At 44.9% G+C, this 24,064-nt stretch overlaps 1 protein-coding gene across 1 annotated transcript in view; it reads left to right on the top strand.

Moving 5' to 3' along the window:
• Nucleotides 1-24,064, top strand: part of GRIK4 (glutamate ionotropic receptor kainate type subunit 4) — a 799,826-nt gene that overhangs the window by 742,569 nt on the left and 33,193 nt on the right. The window contains exons 15-16 of the mRNA XM_077457367.1: nucleotides 4,339-4,512; nucleotides 14,018-14,183. Of these exons, the coding sequence (XP_077313493.1) occupies nucleotides 4,339-4,512; nucleotides 14,018-14,183 (340 nt within the window). The remainder of the gene's footprint in view (nucleotides 1-4,338; nucleotides 4,513-14,017; nucleotides 14,184-24,064) is intronic.

Here is a 24,064-nt window from a genome sequence, read left to right as displayed (position 1 = left end):
AATGCTCTATGGGATTCAGGTCAGGCGAGTTTGCTGGCCAATCAAGAACAGTAATCCCACGGTCATTGGACCAGGTTTTGGTGCTTTTGACAGTGTGAGCAGACGCCAAGACCTTCTGGAAAATGAAGTGAGCATCCTCATAGAGCTCATCTGTGGAAGGAAGCATGAAGTGCTCCAAAACGTCCAGGTAGACCCTGGACTTAATGAAGCACAGTGGACCAACACCAGCAGATGGCATGGCTCCATGGGTCCTTGGTTTCCAAATGAGATGCAAAATTTGCTATCATCAGAAAAGAGGACTTTGGACCATTGAGCAACAGTCGAGGTCTGTTTTTCTTTAGCCCAGGTAAGACGCTTCTGACGTTGTTTGTTTGTTCAGGAGTGGCTTGACAAGAGGAATACATTTGAAGCCCATGTCCAGGATCCATCTGTGTGCGGTGGCTCACAAAGCACTGACTCCAGCCTCAGCCCACTCCTTGTGAAAGTCCCCGACACTTTTGAATGGCCTTTTCCTGACAATCCTCTCAAGGCTACGGTCATCCCTGCTGCTTGTGCACCTTTTTTTCCATACTTTTCCCTTCCACATAACTTTCTATTAATTTGCCTTGATACAGCACTTTGGGAACATCCAACTTCTTTTGCAACTACCTTTTGAGGCTTTCCCTCCTTAAAGAGGAAGTAAAGGGAAAAAAAAAACACACCCTGCAAGGCAAAGGCATAATGAGCTAGTATGCATAGCATACTAGCTCATTATGAATAACTTACCTGAGAACGAACCCCCCGAATCGGTCCTCCGTCTTCCTCTTCGCCGCTGCCATGGATCCCGGAGCGACTTCCAGGTCTCGCGGCTCCGGCGCTGTGATTCGCCGGAGCCGCAATGACGTCACTCCGGCGCATTCGCGTGGGAGCCAACACTCGCAGCATAACGCCGCGATCTGCGGCCTGCCCAGTGCGTCTGTGCTCCCATGTTTCTTCTGTACAGGTTAACGAGCTGAGATTAGGCGCACTCTACTTAAGGGCAGTGTGCCTAATCTCAGCTTGTTACCTGTATAAAAGTCACTAGTCCACTCTCTCCACCATGGCCAAGACCACCAAAGAGCTGTCCAAGGATCTCAGGGACACGATTGTAGATCTAGACAAGGCTGGAATGGGCTATAAGACCATCAGCAAGCAGATTGGTGAGAGGGTGACAACAATTGCTGCGATTATTTGCAAATGGAAGAAACATAAAATAACTGTCAATCTCCCTTGGTCTGGGGCTCCATGCAAGATCTTGCCTCATGGAGTTTCAATGATCATGAGAATGGTAAGGAATCAGCCCAGAGAATCTTGTCAATGATCTCAAGTCAGCTGGGACCATAGTCACCAAGACAATAATTGGTAACACACTGCAGTGTGAAGGACTGAAATCCTGCAGTGCCCGTAAGGTCCCCTTGCTCAAGAAAGCACATGTACAGGCCCATCTGAAGTTTGCTAATGAACATTTGAATGATTCAGAGGATAACTGGGTGAAAGTGTTGTGGTTAGATGAGACCGAAATTAAGCACATTGGCATCAACTCGCTGTGTTTGGAGGAGGAGGACAGCTGCCTATGACCCCAAGAACACTTTCCCACTGTCAAACATGGAGTAAAAAACATTATGCTTTGGGGGTGTTTTTCTGGTAAGGGAATAGGACAACTTTACTGCATCAAAGGGACGATGGATGGGGCCATGTACCGTCAAATCTTGGGTGAGAACCTCCTTCCCTCAGCCAGGGCATTAAAAATGGGTTGTGGATGGGTATTCCAGCAGGACAATGACCAAAAACACATGACCAAGACAACAAGGTAGTGGCTCAAGAAGAAGCACATTAAGGCCCTGAGGTGGCCTAGCCAGTCTCCAGACCTTAATCCCATAGAAAATATGTGGAGGGAGCTGAAGGTTCGAGTTACCAAACATCAGCCTCAAAACCCTAATGGCTTAAAGAGGATCTGCAAAGAAGAGTGGGACAAAATCCCTCCTGATATGTGTGCAAATCTGGTGGTGAACTACAAGAAACATCTGACCTCTATGATGGCCAACAAGGGTTTTGCCACTGAGTATTAAATCATGTTTTGCAAAGGGGTCAATGACTGATTTCATTAGTTAAAATTAGGGATGCACCAAATGGGTTTTTTGGTGGCGAAACCGATACCGAAAATAAATCTTCCTTGATCCCAAAAACCGAAACTGAAACCGCACCTATACCAAAATTGACTGTTTTTAAAAAATATTTTTATACAGGAGATGGTCAGAGACTGGTAACATGGTACAGGAGATGGTCAGAGACTGGGGACATGGTACAGGAGATGGTCAGAGACTGGGGACATGGTACAGGAGATGGTCAGAGACTGGGGACAAGGTACAGGAGATGGTCAGAGACTGGGAACAAGGTACAGGAGATGGTCAGAGACTGGGGACAAGGTACAGGAGATGGTCAGAGATTGGGGACAAGGTACAGGAGATGGCCAGAGACTGGGGACAAGGTACAGGAGATGGTCAGAGACTGGGGACATGGTACAGGAGATGGTCAGAGCCTGGGGACAAGGTACAGGAGATGGTCGGAGACTGGGGACATGGTACAGGAGATGGTCAAAGATTGGGGACATGGTACAGGTGATGGTCAGAGACTGCAGACATGGTACAGGACACACACACATATAAACATGCACGCATATAACACACACACATATATAAACATGCACACATATAACACACACATGCACACACAGAGGCATACAAACATATATATAGACAGACTTTTTTTAAATTGGCAGCTGCAGCTCTGTACCTTATTCTCCATGCTAGGTACTGCACTGTAGGGGGAGGCAGAGAGCACAGCACACACTGCTAGACGCCTCTCCCTTGCTTTCACTTTCATAGTAAACAGCGTGCCCAAGCTCCTACACAGTCGATTTACACATCGGCTGAGGAGCCATATGCAGCCACCACTGGGGAGAGGGAGACTTTACAGCGAGACCCCACGGGCGCCTGCAGTATGGGTGAGGAGGGAGGGGAGGAGGAGAGACTAAAGACGGAATGACACCCCGTGATGGGCGGGGCCAATCCCAGCAGGCCCCACCCCATTTTTTGGCACCAGTATCGGTGAAAATTCTCTTTAGGCTTTTTGCCGAAAGGGCCATTTTTGACCGATATGTTTCAGCGGCCGAAATTTCGGTGCATCCCTAAAAATTTTAAATGCAAATCAATTTATAGCTTTTTTGAAATGTATTTTTCTGAATATTTTTGTTGTTCTGTCTCACTGTTAAAATAAACCTACCATTAAAATTATAGACTGATCATTTCTTTGTCAGTGGGCAAACGCACAAAATCAGCAGGGGATTAAATACTTTTTTCTTATAGTAAGTTCAAAATAGATACATGTTGCAGTTGGCATAGAATGCACTAAGGCAAAAAAAAACTCAGGGGGGGATTTACTAAACCCAAAACAACAATGCTTAGTAAATGAGGTAAAGTTTCACTTTATAATTAATACCCAAACACATGCAAGGAAAATCATTTTTGCTTGCACATAATTGGATGATAGAAGTCAGCAGAGCTCCCCCTCATTTACTAAGCTCTGGAGCAAATGCACTTGCAAAAGTGCACAGTCTATTTCTTATAGTAAATCAATATCTAAGGCTGGATTCATACCTATGCAGTTTTAGTGCTTTTTGCATTTTGCAGATTTGCACTACAGTCTATCTAACATGGTTTCCTATGGAACAAGTTCTGTAGTGCAAATCTGCAAAATGCAAAAAGCACTAAAAATGCATAGGTGTGAATCCAGCCTAAGGGCCCTTTCACATGAGCGGACAGATCGGGTCTGCCTGTCAGTTTTTTTCTGGTGGACCCAATCTGACCCTCCAGTCTCCTCTATTGAGCAGCAAGTGTCAACAGACGTATTCGTTGACACCTGCTGGCATCCGATCTGATCCGATCCTTTCCACTTACTAAAAACAGACAAATAGGTAGGTATCCATTCCTCATCCTCTGGCAGATTGGATTGGATTGTAATCAGGTGCAAACGGGCAAATGGTCCATTTACATCCAACCACCCATAGAGAAGAGTGGGCTGTGTCTGCTCTTCATAAGAAGAACTGACACGGACCAGCCATCTACCTGCCCAGTGGGGACAAGCAGACAGATTCCTCACTAAGCAGGCGGGCTCCAACGTAGCCAGTCCCTATGTAGGGGGCCTTGGTGTTTATAACCACTTTAAGTCTTGATGCTCCACATAATAATAACACATAAGTTATACAACAGTCAAAATGATGTACTGTAAGCCAATCATTTTTATTTTGTTTCTTTGATTTAGGTTAACTCCATATGAATGGTACAGTCCCCACCCTTGTGTTCAAGGACGATGCAATCTTTTAATTAATCAGTACTCTCTCGGTAACAGTCTGTGGTTTCCAGTTGGTGGTTTTATGCAGCAGGGATCTACCATTGCACCAAGAGCTTTGTCTACAAGATGTGTCAGTGGAGTTTGGTAAGAAAAGAAACAATCTTCAGCTATTGTTTCAATAATAAATGTCTCTGTGTACTTTTCCAATGATGGCTGTTACACACTAAAGTACACTGTATTGTCAAAAGTATTGGGGCACCTGCCTTTACATGCACATGAACTTTCATGACATCCCAGTCTTAGTCTGTAGGGTACAGTATTGAGTTAGCCTACCCTTTGCAGCTATAACAGCTTCAACTCTTCTGGGAAGACTGTCCACAAGGTTTAGGAGTATGCCTATGGGAATGGTCATACATTGAAACTGACGTTGGACAAGAAAGCCTGGCTTGCAGTCCCCGCTCTAATTCATTACAAAGATGTTCTATCGGGTTGAGGTTAGGACTCTGGCCAATCAAGTTCCTCTCGCTCATCTCTCTGCAGTGGTGTGCAGTCATGTTGGAACAGGAAGTAGCTATCCCCAAACTGTTCCCACAAAGTTGGGTGCATGAAATTGTCCAAAATGTCTTTGTATGCTGACTCCTTAAGAGTGCCCTTCACTGGAACAGTGGCCCAACAACCCCACACCATAATCCCCCATCCACCAAATTATTTGGACCAGTGCACAAAGCAAGGTCCATAAAGACATGGATGAGTGAGTTTGGGGTGGAGAAACTTGACTGGCCTGCACAGAGTCCTGACTTCAACCCGATAGAACACCTTTGGGATGAATTAGAGCAGACACTGTGAGCCAGGTCTTTTCGCCCACATCAGTGCCTGACCTCACAAATGCACTTCTGGAGAACCTTGTGGACAGCCCTCCCAGATAAGGTTGAAGCTGTTATAGCATCAATAGGTGGGCCAACTCAATATTGAACCCTATGAACTAAGACCGGGATGCAATTAGAGTTTGTGTAAAGGCAGATGTCCCAATACTTTTGACAATACAGTGTAACATCTTATCAGTTGCAACACAGCTCCATACTAGCGAACACAGCTGCTAAAAGTGTGGGATTACCTCCTCCCCCCATACTGCAACATGGCTATCCTGCAGTCCTTTTAAGCAATGACAATAAACAGTGCATGCTAAAAGTTATGCTCTAAATTATTTTTGTGTTTAGTTGTGACTGACCTATTTACAGTATATAGATTAACAACAAACTGCACAAATGCAACTCTGATTTGGGACCACAGAGTATGATTTTCCTATATGCCACCATCCTATCCAAAAAGAAGCTAGTAAACGTTTTCTATTGTGCACAGTAGTTGTTCAAATTTCTGAATCATAGCTATTTGCATTTTCTTGATGCCCTTAATATTTCGGATGTCTCTGTTTATAGGTATAGACTGTTGCCTAAAATCTTAATATTACCAATAGAAAACTGAATTCTGCGTGTTTGAATGGTTGGCACAGTCATGTCATTGAAAATAGGATGCATAATGCTCCCTGACAACAAATCAGAACAAATGTAACAGGAAAAAATCTTAATAAATCTTGTTCAAATTACCGGTTTGTTCATTTGTTTGCATAAAATATAGTGCACAATGTACTTTTGTTTTTACCTGCTTGTCCTGAGCGCATCAGGACTGAAGAATGACAGTTACTACACTCAAAGCAATACACTTATAAGCAGGTAGTGGTTACCGCTGCCCCAGCAGGAAGTTAGGGGTTAACTGTATTTTCCGTGTTTTGTATGATGGGTTTTGCTGAGTCTGACCTCAGTCCTGTGTGATATATAAGGGACAGAGGTCCAGATCAAGAGACAGGGTCATAGAGAGATGGTGGGGAGTAAAGCACAATGAAAGAGAAGGAGATCAGTTTAGGCTTAGTCCACCTTGCCAGATCTGCCTGATGCCGTTACCAGGGTCTGGGTGGCCAGTATCATGCCGAAGTCAGAGCTAAATTACAGATATGGACTCAACCAGTATTGGACTTGTGTTTGAAACTTTGCCTTTGCCTGGTCTGAAGTTACTAAAGGGATGTAAAGCAAGTAACCGGCACACATAGTCTACAGCTTGAGTCACTAGATACACTGATATATGAAGACAGAGATGTAAGGAGTTAAATCAGTGTGAAGTTCCAAGTAGTTACCAAGGGTAGCAAAGGTTTCTCTAGCAGCCTGTCGTTAAGTGTGTACATGTGGCAGGTGAGATAGCCTTTTGCAGTGAGGGAGATGTTGTTGTCATTCCTTCAGCCATGATCCATCTCCCATAGCAACGGGAGCAGATCTGCACTGCTAGGGATCTCATCCTGTAAACAGGTATGGAAGAGAGAGTTAAATCAAGTGCATGCATGAAGTCCATGCTAGGTGCATGGTGGGACCCCATACCGTTACCAGGAGTGAGGTGGCAGTGAGAAGCTGGAGAGGGCAAGGGATCTGCTTGTCCCTCCTAAATGCACAAGTAACTGTGGTGGTGTATAAATACATCAAGAGTTTTTACTAGAATTTGCTCATGTTTGAACATTTGTCTGGAAACACCAATACATACACCCTGCTTGCAAAATGGACCACTGTGGATTTATGTATAAATTGTTGCTCCTATGAACAGCCATTGTTAAAACTTAACGTCTATTTTTCCAGTAAAAGAGCCACAGGGCAAAAGATACCCGCAGCTGAGAGTTGTAATTTGTTGGCAAGAACAGTTCCATGTCAAAATCTATTTAGAAAAAGCAAAGTATTGCATTAAATGATTCTTTCTGATGCTTAACCTTCCCTTTAGATTTTAACTGCCTGAATCCATGGGCTGTCCATTTACAGCTGAGCAAAACTCACCTGGTGCAGCTCCCACCTGGAAATGATGCTGATCGGCCAGCTCCTTCCTGTCTATGTTTAAAGCCCCTGCTGCACACTACCTTCTATGCTCTTCCTTGACCCAGCTTCTATCTGCTCTGTGTATTACCATGTAGGACCCAGTTTGCTCTGACCCTACTCTCTCCACTGTGATTGTGTACCGTTTGGACTCTGATCTACTTGTGTGTAACCTGGTTCATCTAGACTGCGCTTCTGGCTGACCCTCCTTGTGTTAGACTCTCTGTTACTACTTGACCTGCTCCTGCTACATACTAATCTCAGTGCTGCTGTACTTACATCTGCAGTGGTGCACCACAAGCACCAGCAAGCATGCTCTGCTTACAGTCCCACTCATGCTACATGCATGATATTTATTACTAAACTATCTGTATGTTAATTGCAAGCCTTACATTAAAGGAGAAGGCAACCTAATGGATTCAGCACAAACTCTGATGTCTGGACAAGAACATTGCCGTTTATCCCATCAAGTCCTGGAACTGGCCACAGAGCTGACTAAGGTGCAATCTTCTCCTACTACCACCGCTACCAAAACTCTGCCACCTGAACCAAAGATTGCTTTGCCTGATCGTTTTTCTGGGGACAGTAGGAGGTTCTGTAAATTTAAAAAAAGCTGTAAATTAAATTTTAAGTTAAAGCCATCTTTGTCTGTCTCTGAAACACAGAGGGTGAAAATCATAATTTTGTTACTGCCGGGTGACCCCCCCCCCCCATTGGCCCTGCTAATGGTAGGTGCCCCAGGCTTGCTATATGATAACCCAGATTGTGCTGATGCTGAATCAGCCCTGTGCAACATACAGCAAGGGGCCAACTCCGCTGAGATGTATTGTTCAGAGTTTAGCACATGGACCCTAGAATATGTATACAATGACAAAGTGCCCCATAGCCAATTCTGAATTGGCCTATCTGAGGCAATTAAAGACACTTTGTTCAACTACACCTACCCAGCCTCACTGGAGAAGGCCATGAAATTGGCCATCATAATTAACTGTTGTCAGTGGGAGACAGAAGACTGGAGGTGAAACCTGTGCCTTCTTGACAACCAATTCCTCCCCCATATCTGAGTAGGAAATGATACACTTAGGTTCCACCTGCTTATCTGCTTAGGAATGCACACACCATCTTGACATGGGACTTTGTATTGTGGCCTCAAGGGTCAAATGCTTTGCTCTTGCTCCACAAGAAACTCCATTGCGAAAAGGTCACCCTAGGTCTGCTTTCCACTCAAAAGGACAATAACTTAACAAGTCCCGCTGTTATCCACTATGGGACTGCACTGCATGAGCTACTGGCCTTTGTGTATTCCAGAGCAGCAGGAAATTGTATTGATCAAGCTCTGGTCACAGGCTTGCCTCTGAAAACTCATGCTCTGGACTGTCCTGTCCACCTGATTTCTGTGGATAATCAGCCTCTCTCAAAAAGTTAAGTGCCATAGGCCACTAACCTTTTCCAGCTACATGTGGGACCTTTGCAATGCAAGAGGATTTCCAGACAATGGGTAGTCTTGATGACAGGTGCCATTTCATCTGCTATCATGCGAGTTGCCACTTTTTATTCATTAAAGGTTATTAATATACTGCACCTAGTCTGGCACCATTTGGTATTCCCTTATATGTTACAGAGATTTCTTCAGTCTCTGAGGAGCTGCAGCCAGTGTATAAAAGGATTTAACCCCAATGGACTTTTATGGGCTCATGTAATTTTCATGTGCAGCCTCTTTATTACTTAAGCACTTTACCTGTGAGCCATTTGTTTGCTTTTCCATGCAGGCCAGTCTGCTTCTGACTCAGCCCTAGCTCCTGATCTTTACAACGTTCAACTCAAGAAGTTTCATCTTCATCATCCAAGTAAGCCTGGGGGGTGCAGGAACTACCCTCCAAATGTGGGGGTAATGTCAGTACCAGGATTCAAGCTGTCCTTTTAAGGCTGAGCAAAACTTACCTGAGACAGCTCTTACCTGGAAATGATGGTGATTAGTTAGCTCCTTAGTGTCCATGTTTAAAGCACCACCAGTGCTTGTGACAGTGAACGCTACCTTATGTGCTCTTGCTTAACCTATCTTTTATCTGCTCTGTGTATTACCATGTATGTCCTGGCTTGCTCTGACCTTGCTCTCTCCACTGTGGTTGTGTACTATTTGCACTCTGATCTACTAGTGTGTGTGTGACCTGGCTCATCTAGACTTTGCTTCTGCTTGACCCTCTTACATTATCAGATTCTCTGTTACTACTTGGCCTGCTCTTAACCACACATTCTACAGTCCTGCTCATGTTATGTGCTATTTATCACTGAATTATCTGCAAATTTAGCACATTTGAAGTGCTTCACTGTTACCTATACTCTTGTCCTGACATAAACGCAATCAAAAAAATACTATATAGGCTATAACTTATTTATGCACTTCAAGGATTATTTTCAATATATTTATTTCTGTAGCTTTCAATAAGTTGATCCTTTAGCAAAAAATAAATTTCCTCTCATCTTCCTCCTCCCCCCTCATGAAAGGGAAACCCAGCCAAGAACTTCTTGCATGGTAACTCGGCTGACCAATTTTTAAGCCACAAATTCCTGCGCATATGTATCCACATATGCGCAAGGCGAGACGCCTGATGGATGGCCTCATCAGCTTGAGCAGGAACTTTAATAACCTGCTTGAGTTCATCCCGAAGGGATTGACAGATGCCTATTGCTGCTACTGCAGGCTGTACCATCACACAGGTTACAGCAAATGAGGCTTTTAGTAGAGATTCCAACTTTTTATCAGCTGGATCTCTAAATACTTGCACATTGTCAACTGGACAAGTTTAACCCCTGTTAACAGAGGAGATAGCAGCATCCACTGCTGGCAAATCCCATCTCTTTGAGAACTTTTTCTCCATAGATAGGGTAAAGAAATGAAAATTTCTTAGGGGGAGAAAACTGCTTATCTGGGTGATCCCAATCAGCATAAATCAGTTGCTCCAGTAACAGGTGCATAGGGAAAGCATAAGAACCCTGTGGGGGTTTTAGCATACCCAAAGAGGAGAAGGAAACCTCATCCACCTCTGCAGGATTCAACTTATATCCAGAGCGGACCAAGTCTGTAAGGAACTGAATTAGCAATTTCTGAGATTGTGAAGTTGAGAAAGGTTCTTCAGATGCTGAATCCTCAGAAGAGGAGTCACCTGAACGTCCTTCCCTCAAAGGTACCCCACTATCATCTGCCCATTGTTGTTCCAAAATGGGAAGGTCAGTGGCAGGAGAAGGGGACCTGCTGCGTTTTTTACCTCCTAGGAGGATGACGCAAACAAACTGGCTATTTTTCCCCCTAAACCAGCCAGAGCCAAAGCTAAATCGTCCTTAGTGATGAATGCAGAAGCTGAAATGTTGGGTGTAGCCACCGTGCCTGTGAGGTAAGATGGCTCAGATTCGCCAGATGCTCCAGGTCCTTCAGGGAAGGATGGAACTGTGGGCGTGCGACTAGGAGCCTCAAGCTCTGAACGCAATGACTTTGCACTCCTCCCTGATGACCCCCTCCTACGGTCAGACATAATCCTAAGCACAAAAAAAGCAGAGGTACTAAACAAAATGCATCTACTGCCAAGCTTTAGTCTAGCAATGTAAATAATATGCTGCTATAAATGCTCAGTCTCAATGCCGAGTAAACTTGCCCCTTGGAAATGCCTGTATACCCATACAACTTACATGCCCTTGTGTGCTCTGTGTCCCTGCGCCAGCCAACCAGACACTCCCAGAGTGTAAAGCTTTTAAGCAGTAAGCCTTGTGCTCCATGTGCACACTGGCGGTCTTTAAGCCACACCCCCAATCCCCTGCGTGGACTTAGGCTTTTTTTTTAAAGGATCCCTTTTGTGCGCTCTGCGCAAAGATAGCCGGACCTGTAGTGAGGGCAGATCGAGGTGGGGGGGGTAGCAGGGGGTCTTCAGCAGGGGGGAACCAAACCCCTAATGATGGCTGACAGAGCAGGAGAAATAGCAATGCTGCTGCAGGAAGCCTTTGCTGACACTTGAGCACATCACAGGGGAACCCTCTAGTCGCAAAACACAGGCAACGCATCGCATACTCACACCAGAAATATATTATATATGTATATATATAAATGTATCTCCTTTCATGGGTCCACTCCCTTGGACCTGTACAGCACCACTGCCGGAAAACTCTTTGGCTGTATTAACATGACCAAGGTGCCGGATCCCAGGGTCCAGCTCTCAAAAGAGAAACATTACAGACAAACCTTGTTTCTTCTTCCATGAGGCCCAGGTACCATCATTTGGCTTTCAAGCATTTTAGATGGATGCGTTTGTATAGCTCCTTGATCCCGTCAGGGATTGCTTAGCGGAGCTCTCTTAACACTTCATCAACCGTGACCAACACCTTAGACACTGGCGAAAAAAACTGAGATAATCTCGGTATGGGAGGGGTTATCTAGGGACGGGCACTTCCTGTTTCCTTTTTGGTTATAACAGTGTCCATTGACCTAAAGGTGGCCTATAACCCATATAGTTATTACTGTGGTGCTCTGTGTCCCATGATATTACAATAAAGAAAATTCTTACTATAAGGATCTATAAAGCTGATTCTCCTCATAGGAGGTTGTCTGAGCATCTCTCAATGGGAATGGCAGGAAAAGGCACTAGGTTGAAACACAAGAGCCAGTGCTCTAAGAAAAAGCAGGTGTGTTCTGCACCTGAATGCTGGAGAGCAAACTACCCAAAGACCCACCAGGAGCCACAATCAGCTTGTAGAAGTGGGGGTACAGTGTAATTTAGAAGGCTTTTTAGAGGGCTTAGCTGGTCTCTGACTTTGAGCCCTATGGGCTGTCTGGGAGGCAGGTATGAGAGTCTTTGGGCACTTACTGCAGAAGTAGGAGAAGGGTGGAATTCATTAGACCTCTCTCCAGACCGCGTTTGAGGCAGGGGTTCACTCTGACCTCCCCTGGCATCCATAATCACATTATCAAGTGTAGGGCCAAAGGAATAATGCCCGTCAAAATCCAAGTGAGTTATTTGGTTTTAGGGGTTGGAATCGGCAACCCAGCATCTGCGCATCTGTATGTGCATAAAAAAAAAAAATCCACATGAGACATAAGTTTAGATGCTTGTAACAAGCTATCACAGCTGAACCGTGAGGCTCCAGACATTTGCTTCACACATTAAGTTAGGCAGGGTTCTACTGCAGCAGTGGACAGATCCTTTTTGAGGGATGTAACCCATTTTGACACAGGATATAGGGAAGAACACGCCCGAATAAACTGGAATTAATGGAGGGATATCAGCTGTTGGTCAGCAGAATCCATAAGCACACCTTCTATCTGTCTAGTAGTTCATTATAGTTCAACACATGACATCATTGGTTGTTAGGGCAGCGGTGGTCTTAGCAACAAACCAATGCAAAATACAGATGGGGGAGGACCTGCCCTGGGGATTGGGGTCTTGGTCATAGCTCAGTAGATGCACTGTTCTCAGAGGCATGGGGAAGCAGGACTATAATGTGGGGGGGGGGGGTGTATTGCTGGCCACCCCCGCACCCCCTAAATCTGGGCCTGTCAACACCCTGGCAGCTGGTACTGATAATGGTCAGACAGCGGGTGATGATCTGTTCACTGTAAGCCACAGTAGGAGCACAGCAGCTGGATGTTGGTCAGATTGTAAGTATTTCCAATCATCCTGTAGGTGATGGTGTAATACCATTTGTATCTGAGTTCCTCTGTCCCTCACTGGAAGAAAAATAAACTTTTTTTTTTTTTTAATTCCAAAGATTCCAAGATAAAATATCATGTACTAAAGCAGGGATATGCAATTCAATTAGTGGACCTCCAGCTTTTGCAAAACTACAAGTCCCATCATGCCTCTGCCTCTGGGTGTCATGCTTGTGGCTGTCAGAATCTTACTATGCCTCATAGGACTTGTAGTTCTGCAACAGCTGGAGGTCTGCTAATTGCAAATCCCTGCACTAGAAGGTCAAAGTTTATTCAGCTTTGTTGTCAGATTCAAATGGCAATTATGGCCATGTATTGTTTGTAAAAATACATGCATCTAACATAAGGGGCCCTAACAGACATTCCACCAAAGTCATGTTGTGTTCTCTTCAAAGATCCTTTACACTGTCTAAGGCATGGGTATCCAAATTAGTCTACTGTGAAACTCCAGCATTGAACATTTAAAAAAAAAAATGTTGCTATGAAACATTTATGTAACTTGCGTTGCATAACAGAGACCATGTTACACTACTGGCCCATCGTTGTGATCAGTGGCCTCCCTGGACCAAAGTGGCCCATAGCAGGGGGTGAACTAAAGCCCACAACCTCAGAAGCTTGTAGCTGTTTCTGTAACAGAACACTCCCGAGTTTTGGAGCTTCCTCTGTGCTCTACAGACATGCAGAAATAATATGTAGGTACCTGGGGGTGTCTCCTGTGGCATACTTATGGTGGTTTCATAAATGTATTTGACCCATGGGTCACTTTAATGTAACCATACACAAAGGGACATTCTACCACCCTAGTGTACCTACTGGACAATTATTTTGCCAGGAAATACACAGTTGTAACTCAAGGAAATAAAGTTGGTATACAAAGATAAGCTGGGAGTCATGGGTTCACAGACTGACTGGTCATATATACATGAGATACAATACAATATATATAGAATGTGTGTGTGTGTGTGTATGTGTGTATATATATATATATATGCCTAACCATTAAATAATTAAAGATTGTGATTTTAATTTTTTAAATTTTTTGTTACAGGTGGACATTCACCTTGATAATTATTTCTTCATATACAGCAAATCTTGCTGCCTTTCTTACTGTGCAGAGAATGGATGTACCCATTGAGTCAGTGGATGACTTGGCTGATCAGACTACTATTGAGTATGGTACCATACATGGAGGATCTAGCATGACTTTCTTCCAAGTAATTATCCCCATCATGCCAAGAACTTTACATTATAAACTAATAGGTCAGCTACATATAGGATTATTAATTGCTTTCTTGGCCATGGCTTCTTTACACTACTTTATTACATGCTGATTTAAATGTATTGCAAAATTAATTTTCCGGATCTCCTAAGATAGATCTGATTTCTGCTCCTCTCACTGTGGTGTTTCACCACTTCTGTTTCATTCTATCCAGTACAAAAATACATTAAAAAAATTATCTAAAAGAATGACACTTTCTAGGAGCTTAGTGAGAGCTTTAAGTCCAGGTATAGAGATGTTACCACTTGAAGCTGAAGTTTAGCTAAAATATTTTTTTTCTGTTACAGTTTTAGCTTCACCACTTGCCTGCAATAAAGTATGTCCCATGATGTGCAGGCTGCTGGAATCTGTAGAAATCTTTGCTGCAGAGCTGCTCTGTCTGCATCAGGTCTTTGGGCTTAGCTGCATTAAGGATGATCCGACAGGGACAAACCTCCTGATGTATTGCCCTATCCTGCGTTGAGAAAATGAATTTGCCTGATTATACTGCTTGTAACATAATCTGTGATTGAGAGAGAGTCGGATTAGTCCTAGGATTCCCCCCTCTGCTTACCTATATACAGATCATGCCAGGCTAGGCCCATGCGTGTGTGGATCCTAGTTTTGCATACCTGTGAGAAATTTGGGGAAAAAGTCCCTGACTTTTTTTTCTAAACGTGCCTGCATGGAACCACATGGTGTAGCTGCACCATGTAGTTTTACGAACCTGAACACACGTTGAATTTTCTGGTGCATGGGGTGCTGTTAAGGAATGACGGCACCCTTAGAGCATTAATAAAGGGAAACCTTAGCGCTGATATTAATAAATATGTAGGATTACCATACATGTATAGGAAACACCCAAATGACTAGGCTGCCACCATGTCAGTGTTCTGTCACCAAAAAAAAAATGAATTATATATAATGGTGCACTCTGGTCAACTTCCTATTACACAATCTACAATGGAAAAAACCAAGGATACCAATCCTGGGACTGCTATAGGGGATATATGTTGAACACCGTGCTGTGCAAAAATGCAATAATGATATGTGAACAATAAGCAAAAATTATATAAAGTGCAAACAGATTTATGTGCACTAACCAAAAATACGAAAATACTAAGAACTTATCACAAAAGCGTGTGCAAATAAACATTAACGGATGTCACTGGCGACAAACCTCCTTCACATCCAGTACAAAGTGCTATTGTGCTAATTGCTGTTCCACCTGGCTCATGAGCAGCAAAGCTCCCAATCCCAAAACGACTTCAGAGGAGGAGTACTGTGCAAAATTACAATAGTGTCATATTATATATTATATATCATATTATATATGACACTATTGTAATTTGCGTTTTGCCTGTGGGCCGGGAAATGCAAGCAATTAGCATGTGTTTTCCGACCCTCATAACTGTTAACCAAATCTCACAGGCAGTGTGACCAGAGAAGACAAAAGGTCTAGTGCACAGGGCACAGCAGAGAACCCCTCAGGATATTTGCGGACAGACCAGTAGGTATTTAAAATATATATTTTTATTAGAATAAAATTAATATTAAAAAAATATAAAAGATAAATGAAAATATAAGATCAATCAGTACAGACACGTATACATCACAGTAGCTGCCCTGCATAGGGGCTAGAACAAGTACAGTAATTACTGAGGATGACGCCGACATGTTTCAGGCTATGCGTCCTTTTTCACAGGCATTTATGTCATCTCAAATGTACACGTTCTACAATATAAACATATTAATATTAGTACAATAATATAATTGCAGTGAAAATTATTTTAACAGTATTACGCAATATTTCACAGTTGACAGTGGTCCCTCAGGTTCTGTTTATTCCACCTTTTGGCTTATCATATCTCTCACATATCCTTATTCCTGCACCGCATTGCTGCACTCATACAGGCCTCATCCACAGTGATAGTCCCCCTTTGCATGTTATGGCGGTCAGCTCGGGCATGTGAGTACTTTCTTCCTTTGCCATATTTAATTTATATTTCATTTATATTACATATATACATGTGTAGCGCCAGCTCCTGAAGAGCACGCACTATGTTTTTGAAATTTAAGGTTACACCTGAACTGCAGTTTGGTTTGGGTGTAATTATTCCAAATTTTGATGACAGCATCAGTCTGACTGAACTATAGGGTGTTCAGCCTGGCCATAGGGGGCACTGTCTCTTCTGGCAGGCATGGAACCACAGTCTGGTTGGGTGCTTTAAGGTTACTTTCTCTCAGAGCCCGCCCAGTGGGAGTGTCACTGTTGCAGTGCTTTCTGGGAGAGGGTACTTAAGATGCGGATGTCACGTGGTTCGGGGTTCCGGTCCAGACGTATGTTCTGACTCAATGGTCCTGGTCCTCCTGACCAGCCCCCAGGAAGGCTATGGCCTGGGGTGTGGATCCACCCGACTTCATTTCAGGGCTGGCTAGCCTGAGGCAAGGAAACGAAATAAAGAATTGCGAGGTGGTCTGGTGCCATCTCCGGTTGTGGAGAGGCCCAGCGACTTCATAGCTATCCAGGGGAGGACTCTTCAGAAGAAGGCCACGCACGGGTTGGCTTCTTACCAAGAGCCTGGTAGGGCTGAAGTACCTAAGTGAATCCAATCTCGTGGGTATCGCCAAACTGGCTGAAAGATCCAGGTATTACACCAGTGTTCTACAAGTTCTAGTTTTCTACATTTTCTACAATAACATCTGTGGCAGAGACATATTTCTACGTGCTCTACAACAAAGTCTGTGGCAGAGACTTATTCCTGATTTAAACACCTTGTTGGCTGCTAGGCCTTGTGAGAGAGGGACTATACAACTTGAGTGAACATCCAGCTGTGAATGGCTATTCTCTGGATTTAGTCAAAGTAAGAGAGTTCTTTATTATTGACTTTGACACTTAGCCCTTGTACACACGGTCGGAGATTCCGTCAGAATGTGTCCGATCGGAGCATTTTGTCGGATATTCCGACTGTGTGTGGTATGCATCGGACTGTTTCCGTCGGACCAAATTTTCCAACTTGCCGGAAATATTTTCCGACAAACTGCTCCGATCGGACATACTCCGATTATGTGTAGAGAATTCCGATCGGACAAAGTGCCACGCATGCTCAGATCAAATTCCTACATCAAAGCTATTGGCTACTAGCCTGAACGTAGTCCCATTGTAACGAAATCATCACGTTCTGAAAGATCGGATTTCCGACAACTTTGTCCGACAGTGTGTATGCAACAGTTTCGGACAAGATCCGTCTGACAAAATCCGACGGATTTGGTTGTCGGAATGAAAACAAAAGGATAGTTACGGCGCTCTCCTATACTGGTGGGATAGATCGCTTACTACTCATAGGTGAAAACTGCATAAATAAAAAATCGCATGTAAACTGGGTGTGTACAAGGGCTAAGAGTACCTGAACGTGTCCTCCTAACCCTCTGATCCTATACTAAGAGAATGTTCGTTAGCTAGGTTTTTTGCAAATAAAAATCCCTTTAAGCGGATCTGTCATCAGTCTCTAAAGTTTCTGGGCCATCTACCACGGGAACCCCTAGACACAAATCAAGGTGAAGAAGGTAATGGTAAGCCCAATCAAACCAGCAGCTCCTTTGGGGGTTAGTGCTACACATGGATGCGTTGTCTGAGCTGTACAACAATTTTCACTGCAATTATATTATTTGTACTAATATTAATATGTTTATATTTTAGAACATGTACATTTGAGATGACATAAATGCCTGGGAAAAAGGACGCATAGTCTGAAACATGTCGGCGTCATCCTCAGTAATTACTTGTTCTAGCCCCCATGCCGGGCAGCTACTGTGATGTATATGTTTCTGTACTGATTGATCTTATATTTTTCTATCATGTTATATTATATGATTTTTTTCTAATAAAAATATATATTTTAAATACCTACTGGTCTGTCCGCAAATATCCCGAGGGGTTCTCTGCTGTGCCCTGTGCACTAGACCTATTTTGTCTGTTTATTGGCTTGGCCAGACCAGTCTGTACACACACTGCCACCATAATTTTTTTTCTTTATGTGATCAGAGAAAGAACATTTCTAAGTAGAAGAGAGGACAGGAGGGGGCATTAGATCATCTTTAGTGCAGCTGAGCCCAGGGACCTGGAGCTCTTAACCTCACAGTGCTGCATGTTCAGCAGCAGCAAGAGGACAGAGCAGCTCTGCAATTAAGATTTCTACAGAATCCAGCAGCCTGCACATGCTGGGAATACTTCAATATGGGGAAATAAATTTACTAAAGCTTTAAAAAAAAAAAAGTTTTTTTTAACTAAACTTCAGCTTTAAGTTACCTGCATCTATAACATTGCCATCATACTGTACCTAAAAGGAAATACTAAATAGTATCCCTAATGCCATACAGGTAACCTAGCATTACTGACTAGGGATGAGCCGAACACCCCCCGGTTCGGTTTGCACCAGAACTTTCGAACGGACCGAAAATTCGTACGAACTTTAGAACCCCATTGAAGTCTATGGGACTTGAACGTTCAAAATAAAAAGTGCTAATTTTAATGGCTAATATGCAAGATATTGTCCTAAAAAGGGTTTGGGGACCTGGCTCCTGCCCCAGGGGATATGGGTCAATGCCTAAAATGTTTTGAAAAACTGCAGTTTTTTCAGGAGCACGGATTTTAATAACGATTAAAGTGAAAAAAAAAAGTGAAATATTCCTTTAAATATCGTGCCTGGGGTTGTCTATAGTATGCCTGTGAAGTGCCACGTGTTTCCCGTGTTTAGAACAGTCCCTGCACAAAGTGACATTTAACAGAAAAAAAGTCATTTAAAACTGCTTGCATTTTTAATATAATATCTGTTTCCGGCAATATGGATGAAAATCATTGAGAAAAATGGCATGGGTAGCCCCCCCTGCCCATTACCAGCCCCTTTGGGTCTTGTACGGATATTAAGGGGAACCCTGTACCCATATTAAAAAAAGGAAAGACAGTATAAAGGCGGTGCAAACAAGACAGGGACTGTGTAGGTTTGTTGTGTTAAGTAGAATCTGTTTGTAATTTTGAACTGGTACAAAATAAAAAGTGCTAATTTTAATGGCTAATATGCAAGATATTGTCCTAAAAAGGGTTTGGGGACCTGGCTCCTGCCCCAGGGGATATGGGTCAATGCCTAAAATGTTTTGAAAAACTGCAGTTTTTTCAGGAGCACTGATTTTAATAACGATTAAAGTGAAAAAAAAAAAGTGAAATATTCCTTTAAATATCGTGCCTGGGGTTGTCTATAGTATGCCTGTGAAGTGCCACGTGTTTCCCGTGTTTAGAACAGTCCCTGCACAAAGTGACATTTAACAGAAAAAAAGTCATTTAAAACTGCTTGCATTTTTAATATAATATCTGTTTCCGGCAATATGGATGAAAATCATTGAGAAAAATGGCATGGGTAGCCCCCCCTGCCCATTACCAGACCCTTTGGGTCTTGTACGGATATTAAGGGGAACCCTGTACCCATATTAAAAAAAGGAAAGACAGTATAAAGGCGGTGCAAACAAGACAGGGACTGTGTAGGTTTGTTGTGTTAAGTAGAATCTGTTTGTAATTTTGAACTGGTACATTTTTAAAGTGTAGCTCCAGTCAAAAAATCTATTTTTAAGCTTTTTGGAAAACATAGGGAAGGGTTATCACCCCTGTATAATTTGTTTTGCCATCCGTCTTTTTTCATCTCACTTCCTGTTGTCTTCTTCCATTTGCAAGTAGGAGGCGTTTGTAAGTTGGATGTTTGAAAGTAGGAGCCTGCCCTATATGCTCTGCAGAAATGGCGGAACAAGATGTTGGTGTTGCCACAACATTGTAAGCCCTCAAAGTGACTCTTGGTGGGCGCTGGAGCGCCCTGCTGTGAACGATTACATCAAGAATTGTAATTACATGCCATTGTTGAACAGTGGTAGAAAAATTGGGCCTTTGGTGGTTGTGGTGCTGGTGCTGGTGCCACACCACTATAAGTCCTCACAGTTACTCTCGGTGGGCACAGGAACGGGCCCTGCTATGAAAGATTATATCAAGAATTGTAATTACATGCCCCTGTTAGACAGGGGCTGAAAAATTGGGCTTTAGGCACTGGTGCTGGTGCCACGACACTGCAACCTCTCCCATATACTCTAGTTGTAGTGCAGGAATGAGCCCTGCTGCAAAGCATTGCATCAAAAATTGTAATTAAACGCCCCTGTTAAACAGGGGCAGAAAAATTGGGCCTTAGGCACTGGTGCTGGTGCCACGACACTGCAACCTCTCCCATATACTCTAGTTGTGGGGCAGTGAGCCCTGCTGCAAAGCATTGCTTCAAAAATTGTAATTAAATGCCCCTGTTAAACAGGGGCAGAAAAATTGGGCTGATGGCATCACCCAGAACCAAAAATGTTCTTCCAACATATCAGCGGAGGAGGAAGAGGATAGACAATCAACCTAACAGGTCAGTCACTCAGAATCAGCATAGGCAGTCTTGAAGGGATGTGATATTTCAAAAAAAGATTATTCGGTTACATCAGCTTCAGGTGCTTGGTAGCTGTGGGTGATCCAAGACTGATTCATCTTTATGAAGGTCAGTCGATCAACCAAGTTGGTGGACAGGCGCACCCTGTGATCGGTAACAAAGCCACCAGCAGCACTGAAGGTGCGTTCCCGAAAGAACGCTGGATGCAGGACAGGCCAGTAGCTCAATTGCATACTGTGCAAGCTCTGGCCAGTGATCCATCCTCAAGACCCAGTAAGCCAGAGTATTTTCGGTGGGAAAGGTATCCAAGTCTGACCTTGCCCCTAGGTATTCCTGCACCATGTAAATCAGACACTGGCGATGGTTGCTGGAACCGATCATACCTTGGGGCTGCGGACTAAAAAATTGTCTGAACGCATTGGTCAGACGGCCACCTTCTCCACCGTTCCTTCTGACCGATGCCTTAGCAACACGTTGTCCAGGACCAGGAGTTTGTAACCTCCCAGTCTCTGGGAACCCGTTGCACAGACCTTTCTGCAAGGCCTCCCAGAGATGTCTCATCCTCTGCTCCCTCTGCGATGGCAAGATAAGATCGGCAACCTTACCCTTGTACCGTGGATCAAGGAGAGTGGCCAGCCAGTAATGGTCCCTCTCCTTGACCTGAAGAATACGATTATCCTTCCGCAGGCTTTACAGGATCAGGGAGGCCATGCAGCGTAGGTTAGCTGAGGCATTCAGTCCGGAGTCCTCTGGGTCACTAAGGACAACATGATCTGCAGCTACCTCCTCCCAGCCACGTACAAGTCCACGGGTTTCTTGAGACTGTAAATCATCCCTACAAGACTGCTGCTGATGCTGAGTGCCAGCCTCCACCTCCATGCTGACACAATCATCCTCCTCCTCCTCCTCCTTGTCCTGTGTGATGGGTGGGACAGCAGGAACACTGTCTGGATAAAGGGGGCCTTGAGAGGCAAGAAAGTCCTCCTCTTTCTGCCTCTGTTCTGCCTCAAGTGCCCTGTCTATTATTCCATGCAGCGTATGCTCCAACAGGTGGACAAGAGGTACAGTGTCACTGATGCATGCACTGTCACTGCTCACCCTCCTTGTGGCCTCCTCAAACGGTGACAGGACAGCGCATGCATCCCCGATCATGCCCCACTGGCGTGGTGAGAAAAAACGGAGCTCCCCTGACCCTGTCCTGGTGCCGAAGTCGCACAGGTACTCATTGATGGCCCTCTGCTGCGTGTTCAGCAGCTGCAGCATGGCCAACGTTGAGTTCCACCTGGTGGGCATGTCACATAAGGCGGTTCTTGGGCAGGTTAAACTCCTTTTGGAGCTCAGCCAGCCAAGCACAGGCATTAAATGATCTGCGGAAATGCACACAGACTTTCCTGGCCTGCTTCAGAACATCCTGTAAGCCCGGGTACCTGCCCAAGAACCGCTGCACCACCAGGTTAAGGACGTGAGCCACACAGGGCACATCGGTCAGTTGTCCCTGTCGGAGGGCAGAGACGAGGTTGGTGCCATTGTCGCAAACCACCAATCCTGGCTTAAGCTGGCGTGGCGTCAACCACCTCTCGACCTGCCCCTGCAGAGCAGACAAAATATCTGCCCCAGTGTGGCTCCTGTCCCCCAAACAAACCAGCGCAAGCACGGCATGGCATTGTATTGCCTGCGTACTTGCGTAGCCCCCTGAACACCTACGGAGCACCGCTGGTTCTGAGGACAGAGCACTGGAAGTGGCCATGGAGGAAGAAGAAGAGGGGGTGGAGGAGAGAGGAGTGTCACAACCAGTAGTAGCATTTTGGAGGCGTGGTGGCGGAACAACCTCCAACACTACTGCACCTTGTCCTGCATCCTTCTCAGCTGCCAGAAGAGTGACCCAATGGGCCGTGAAAGACAGGTGACGTCCCTGTCCATGCCTGCTGGACCATAAGTTAGCGGTAATGTGCACCTTACCGCTGACCGCCCTGTCCAGCGAGGCAAGGACATTGCCTTCCACATGCCGGTAGAGAGCCGGAATCGCCTTCCGTGAGAAAAAGTGGCGTTTGGGGACCTGCCACTGAGGAACTGCACATTGTACAAACTCACGGAAGGGGGCCGAGTCTACCAACTGGAAAGGCAGCAGTTGAAATGCTATCAATTTAGCCAAGCTAGCATTCAACCGCTGGGCATGTGGATAGCTGAGAGTGAACTTCTTTCGTTGTACCAGCAGCTGGGGCAGGGAAATTTGCCTGCTATAATCGGACGTGGGTGTACTGCTAGCAGAGTGCCCAGAAGCACTTGGCTGTGACACACCTAATTCTACACCTTCATTCCTCTCAGAGCAGGTTTCAGAGAGGACTGAAGGTCTAGTGGGGTTGGAGATCCCAGCTGATGAGGAGCAAGGAGAGGTCCGCTTTGTTCTTTGGTGTGGGTCTTTGAGGTACACTTGCCAACGAGCTGCATGGCAGGTCAACATATGTCTGGTCAAGCATGTGGTGCCCAAGCGGCTGATTTTTTGGCCACACGAGATACGCTTGAGACATATGTTGCAAATAGCAGAGGTGCGATCTGATGCACTTGTCTCAAAAAAGGCCCACACCAAAGAACTGTTAGAATAACGCGCAGAGGCAGCGCCCTGCACAGGCGGAGCTCTGCGGTGTGATTCAGTCGGTGTCCTGCCTCTAAGCTGGCACCCGGAGGGCATCCTGCCTCATTGGAGATGTGCCTCCTCCTCCTCTCTCCTACCAGGCACCCACGAGGAATCAGTGCCCTCATCACCCCCTCCCTCTTCATTGCTGGAGCAAATCTGGCAGTATGCTGCAGCTTGTGGAACATGACTGCCAGATTGCTGTCCTTCTTGAGCATCCCCTCTCTCTGCGCTCACGCTACTGCCTTCCTCTAGCTGAGTATCATCATCAGAGCCTACAAAACACTGGGCATCCTCCTGGAGCATGTACCCAACACTGTGCTCAAAGAGTTCAGGGGACTCCTCAGGAGGACGTGGTGGGTCTAGGGAAGGAGTCACTGATGATGACATTGAGACGAGGGAATACGATGCGTTGGCAGCTGCTTTGCTAGTACCCTGAGCCTGGGTGAGAGAGGAGGAGGAGGATGAAGAGGGCTTGGTCATCCACTCTACCAAGTCTTCGGCATGACATGGCTCAACAGCTTCCGAAAATAAGCACAAGCGTGTCCCATGGCCATGTGCTGATGACGATGCACCGCATCCACGACCAGCACTGTTGTCTCTAGACACAGAGCCTGCTTGCCCTCTTTTATCGGCTCGTGCCTGTCTGCATCTCCTTGTTGGCCTTCCAGACGTAATGGCCTGAAGGGAGATGGGAAAACCAGCAATTGGGTAGTGTATATTGTGCTGGAGGCACACAACACC

Source organism: Lithobates pipiens, unplaced genomic scaffold, assembly GCF_037356315.1.
Source record: "Lithobates pipiens isolate NorthernLeopardFrog02 unplaced genomic scaffold, aLitPip1_a1.2 Scaffold_27, whole genome shotgun sequence".
Lineage (NCBI taxonomy): Eukaryota > Metazoa > Chordata > Amphibia > Anura > Ranidae > Lithobates > Lithobates pipiens.
This window is presented reverse-complemented; position numbering and strand designations above follow the sequence as displayed.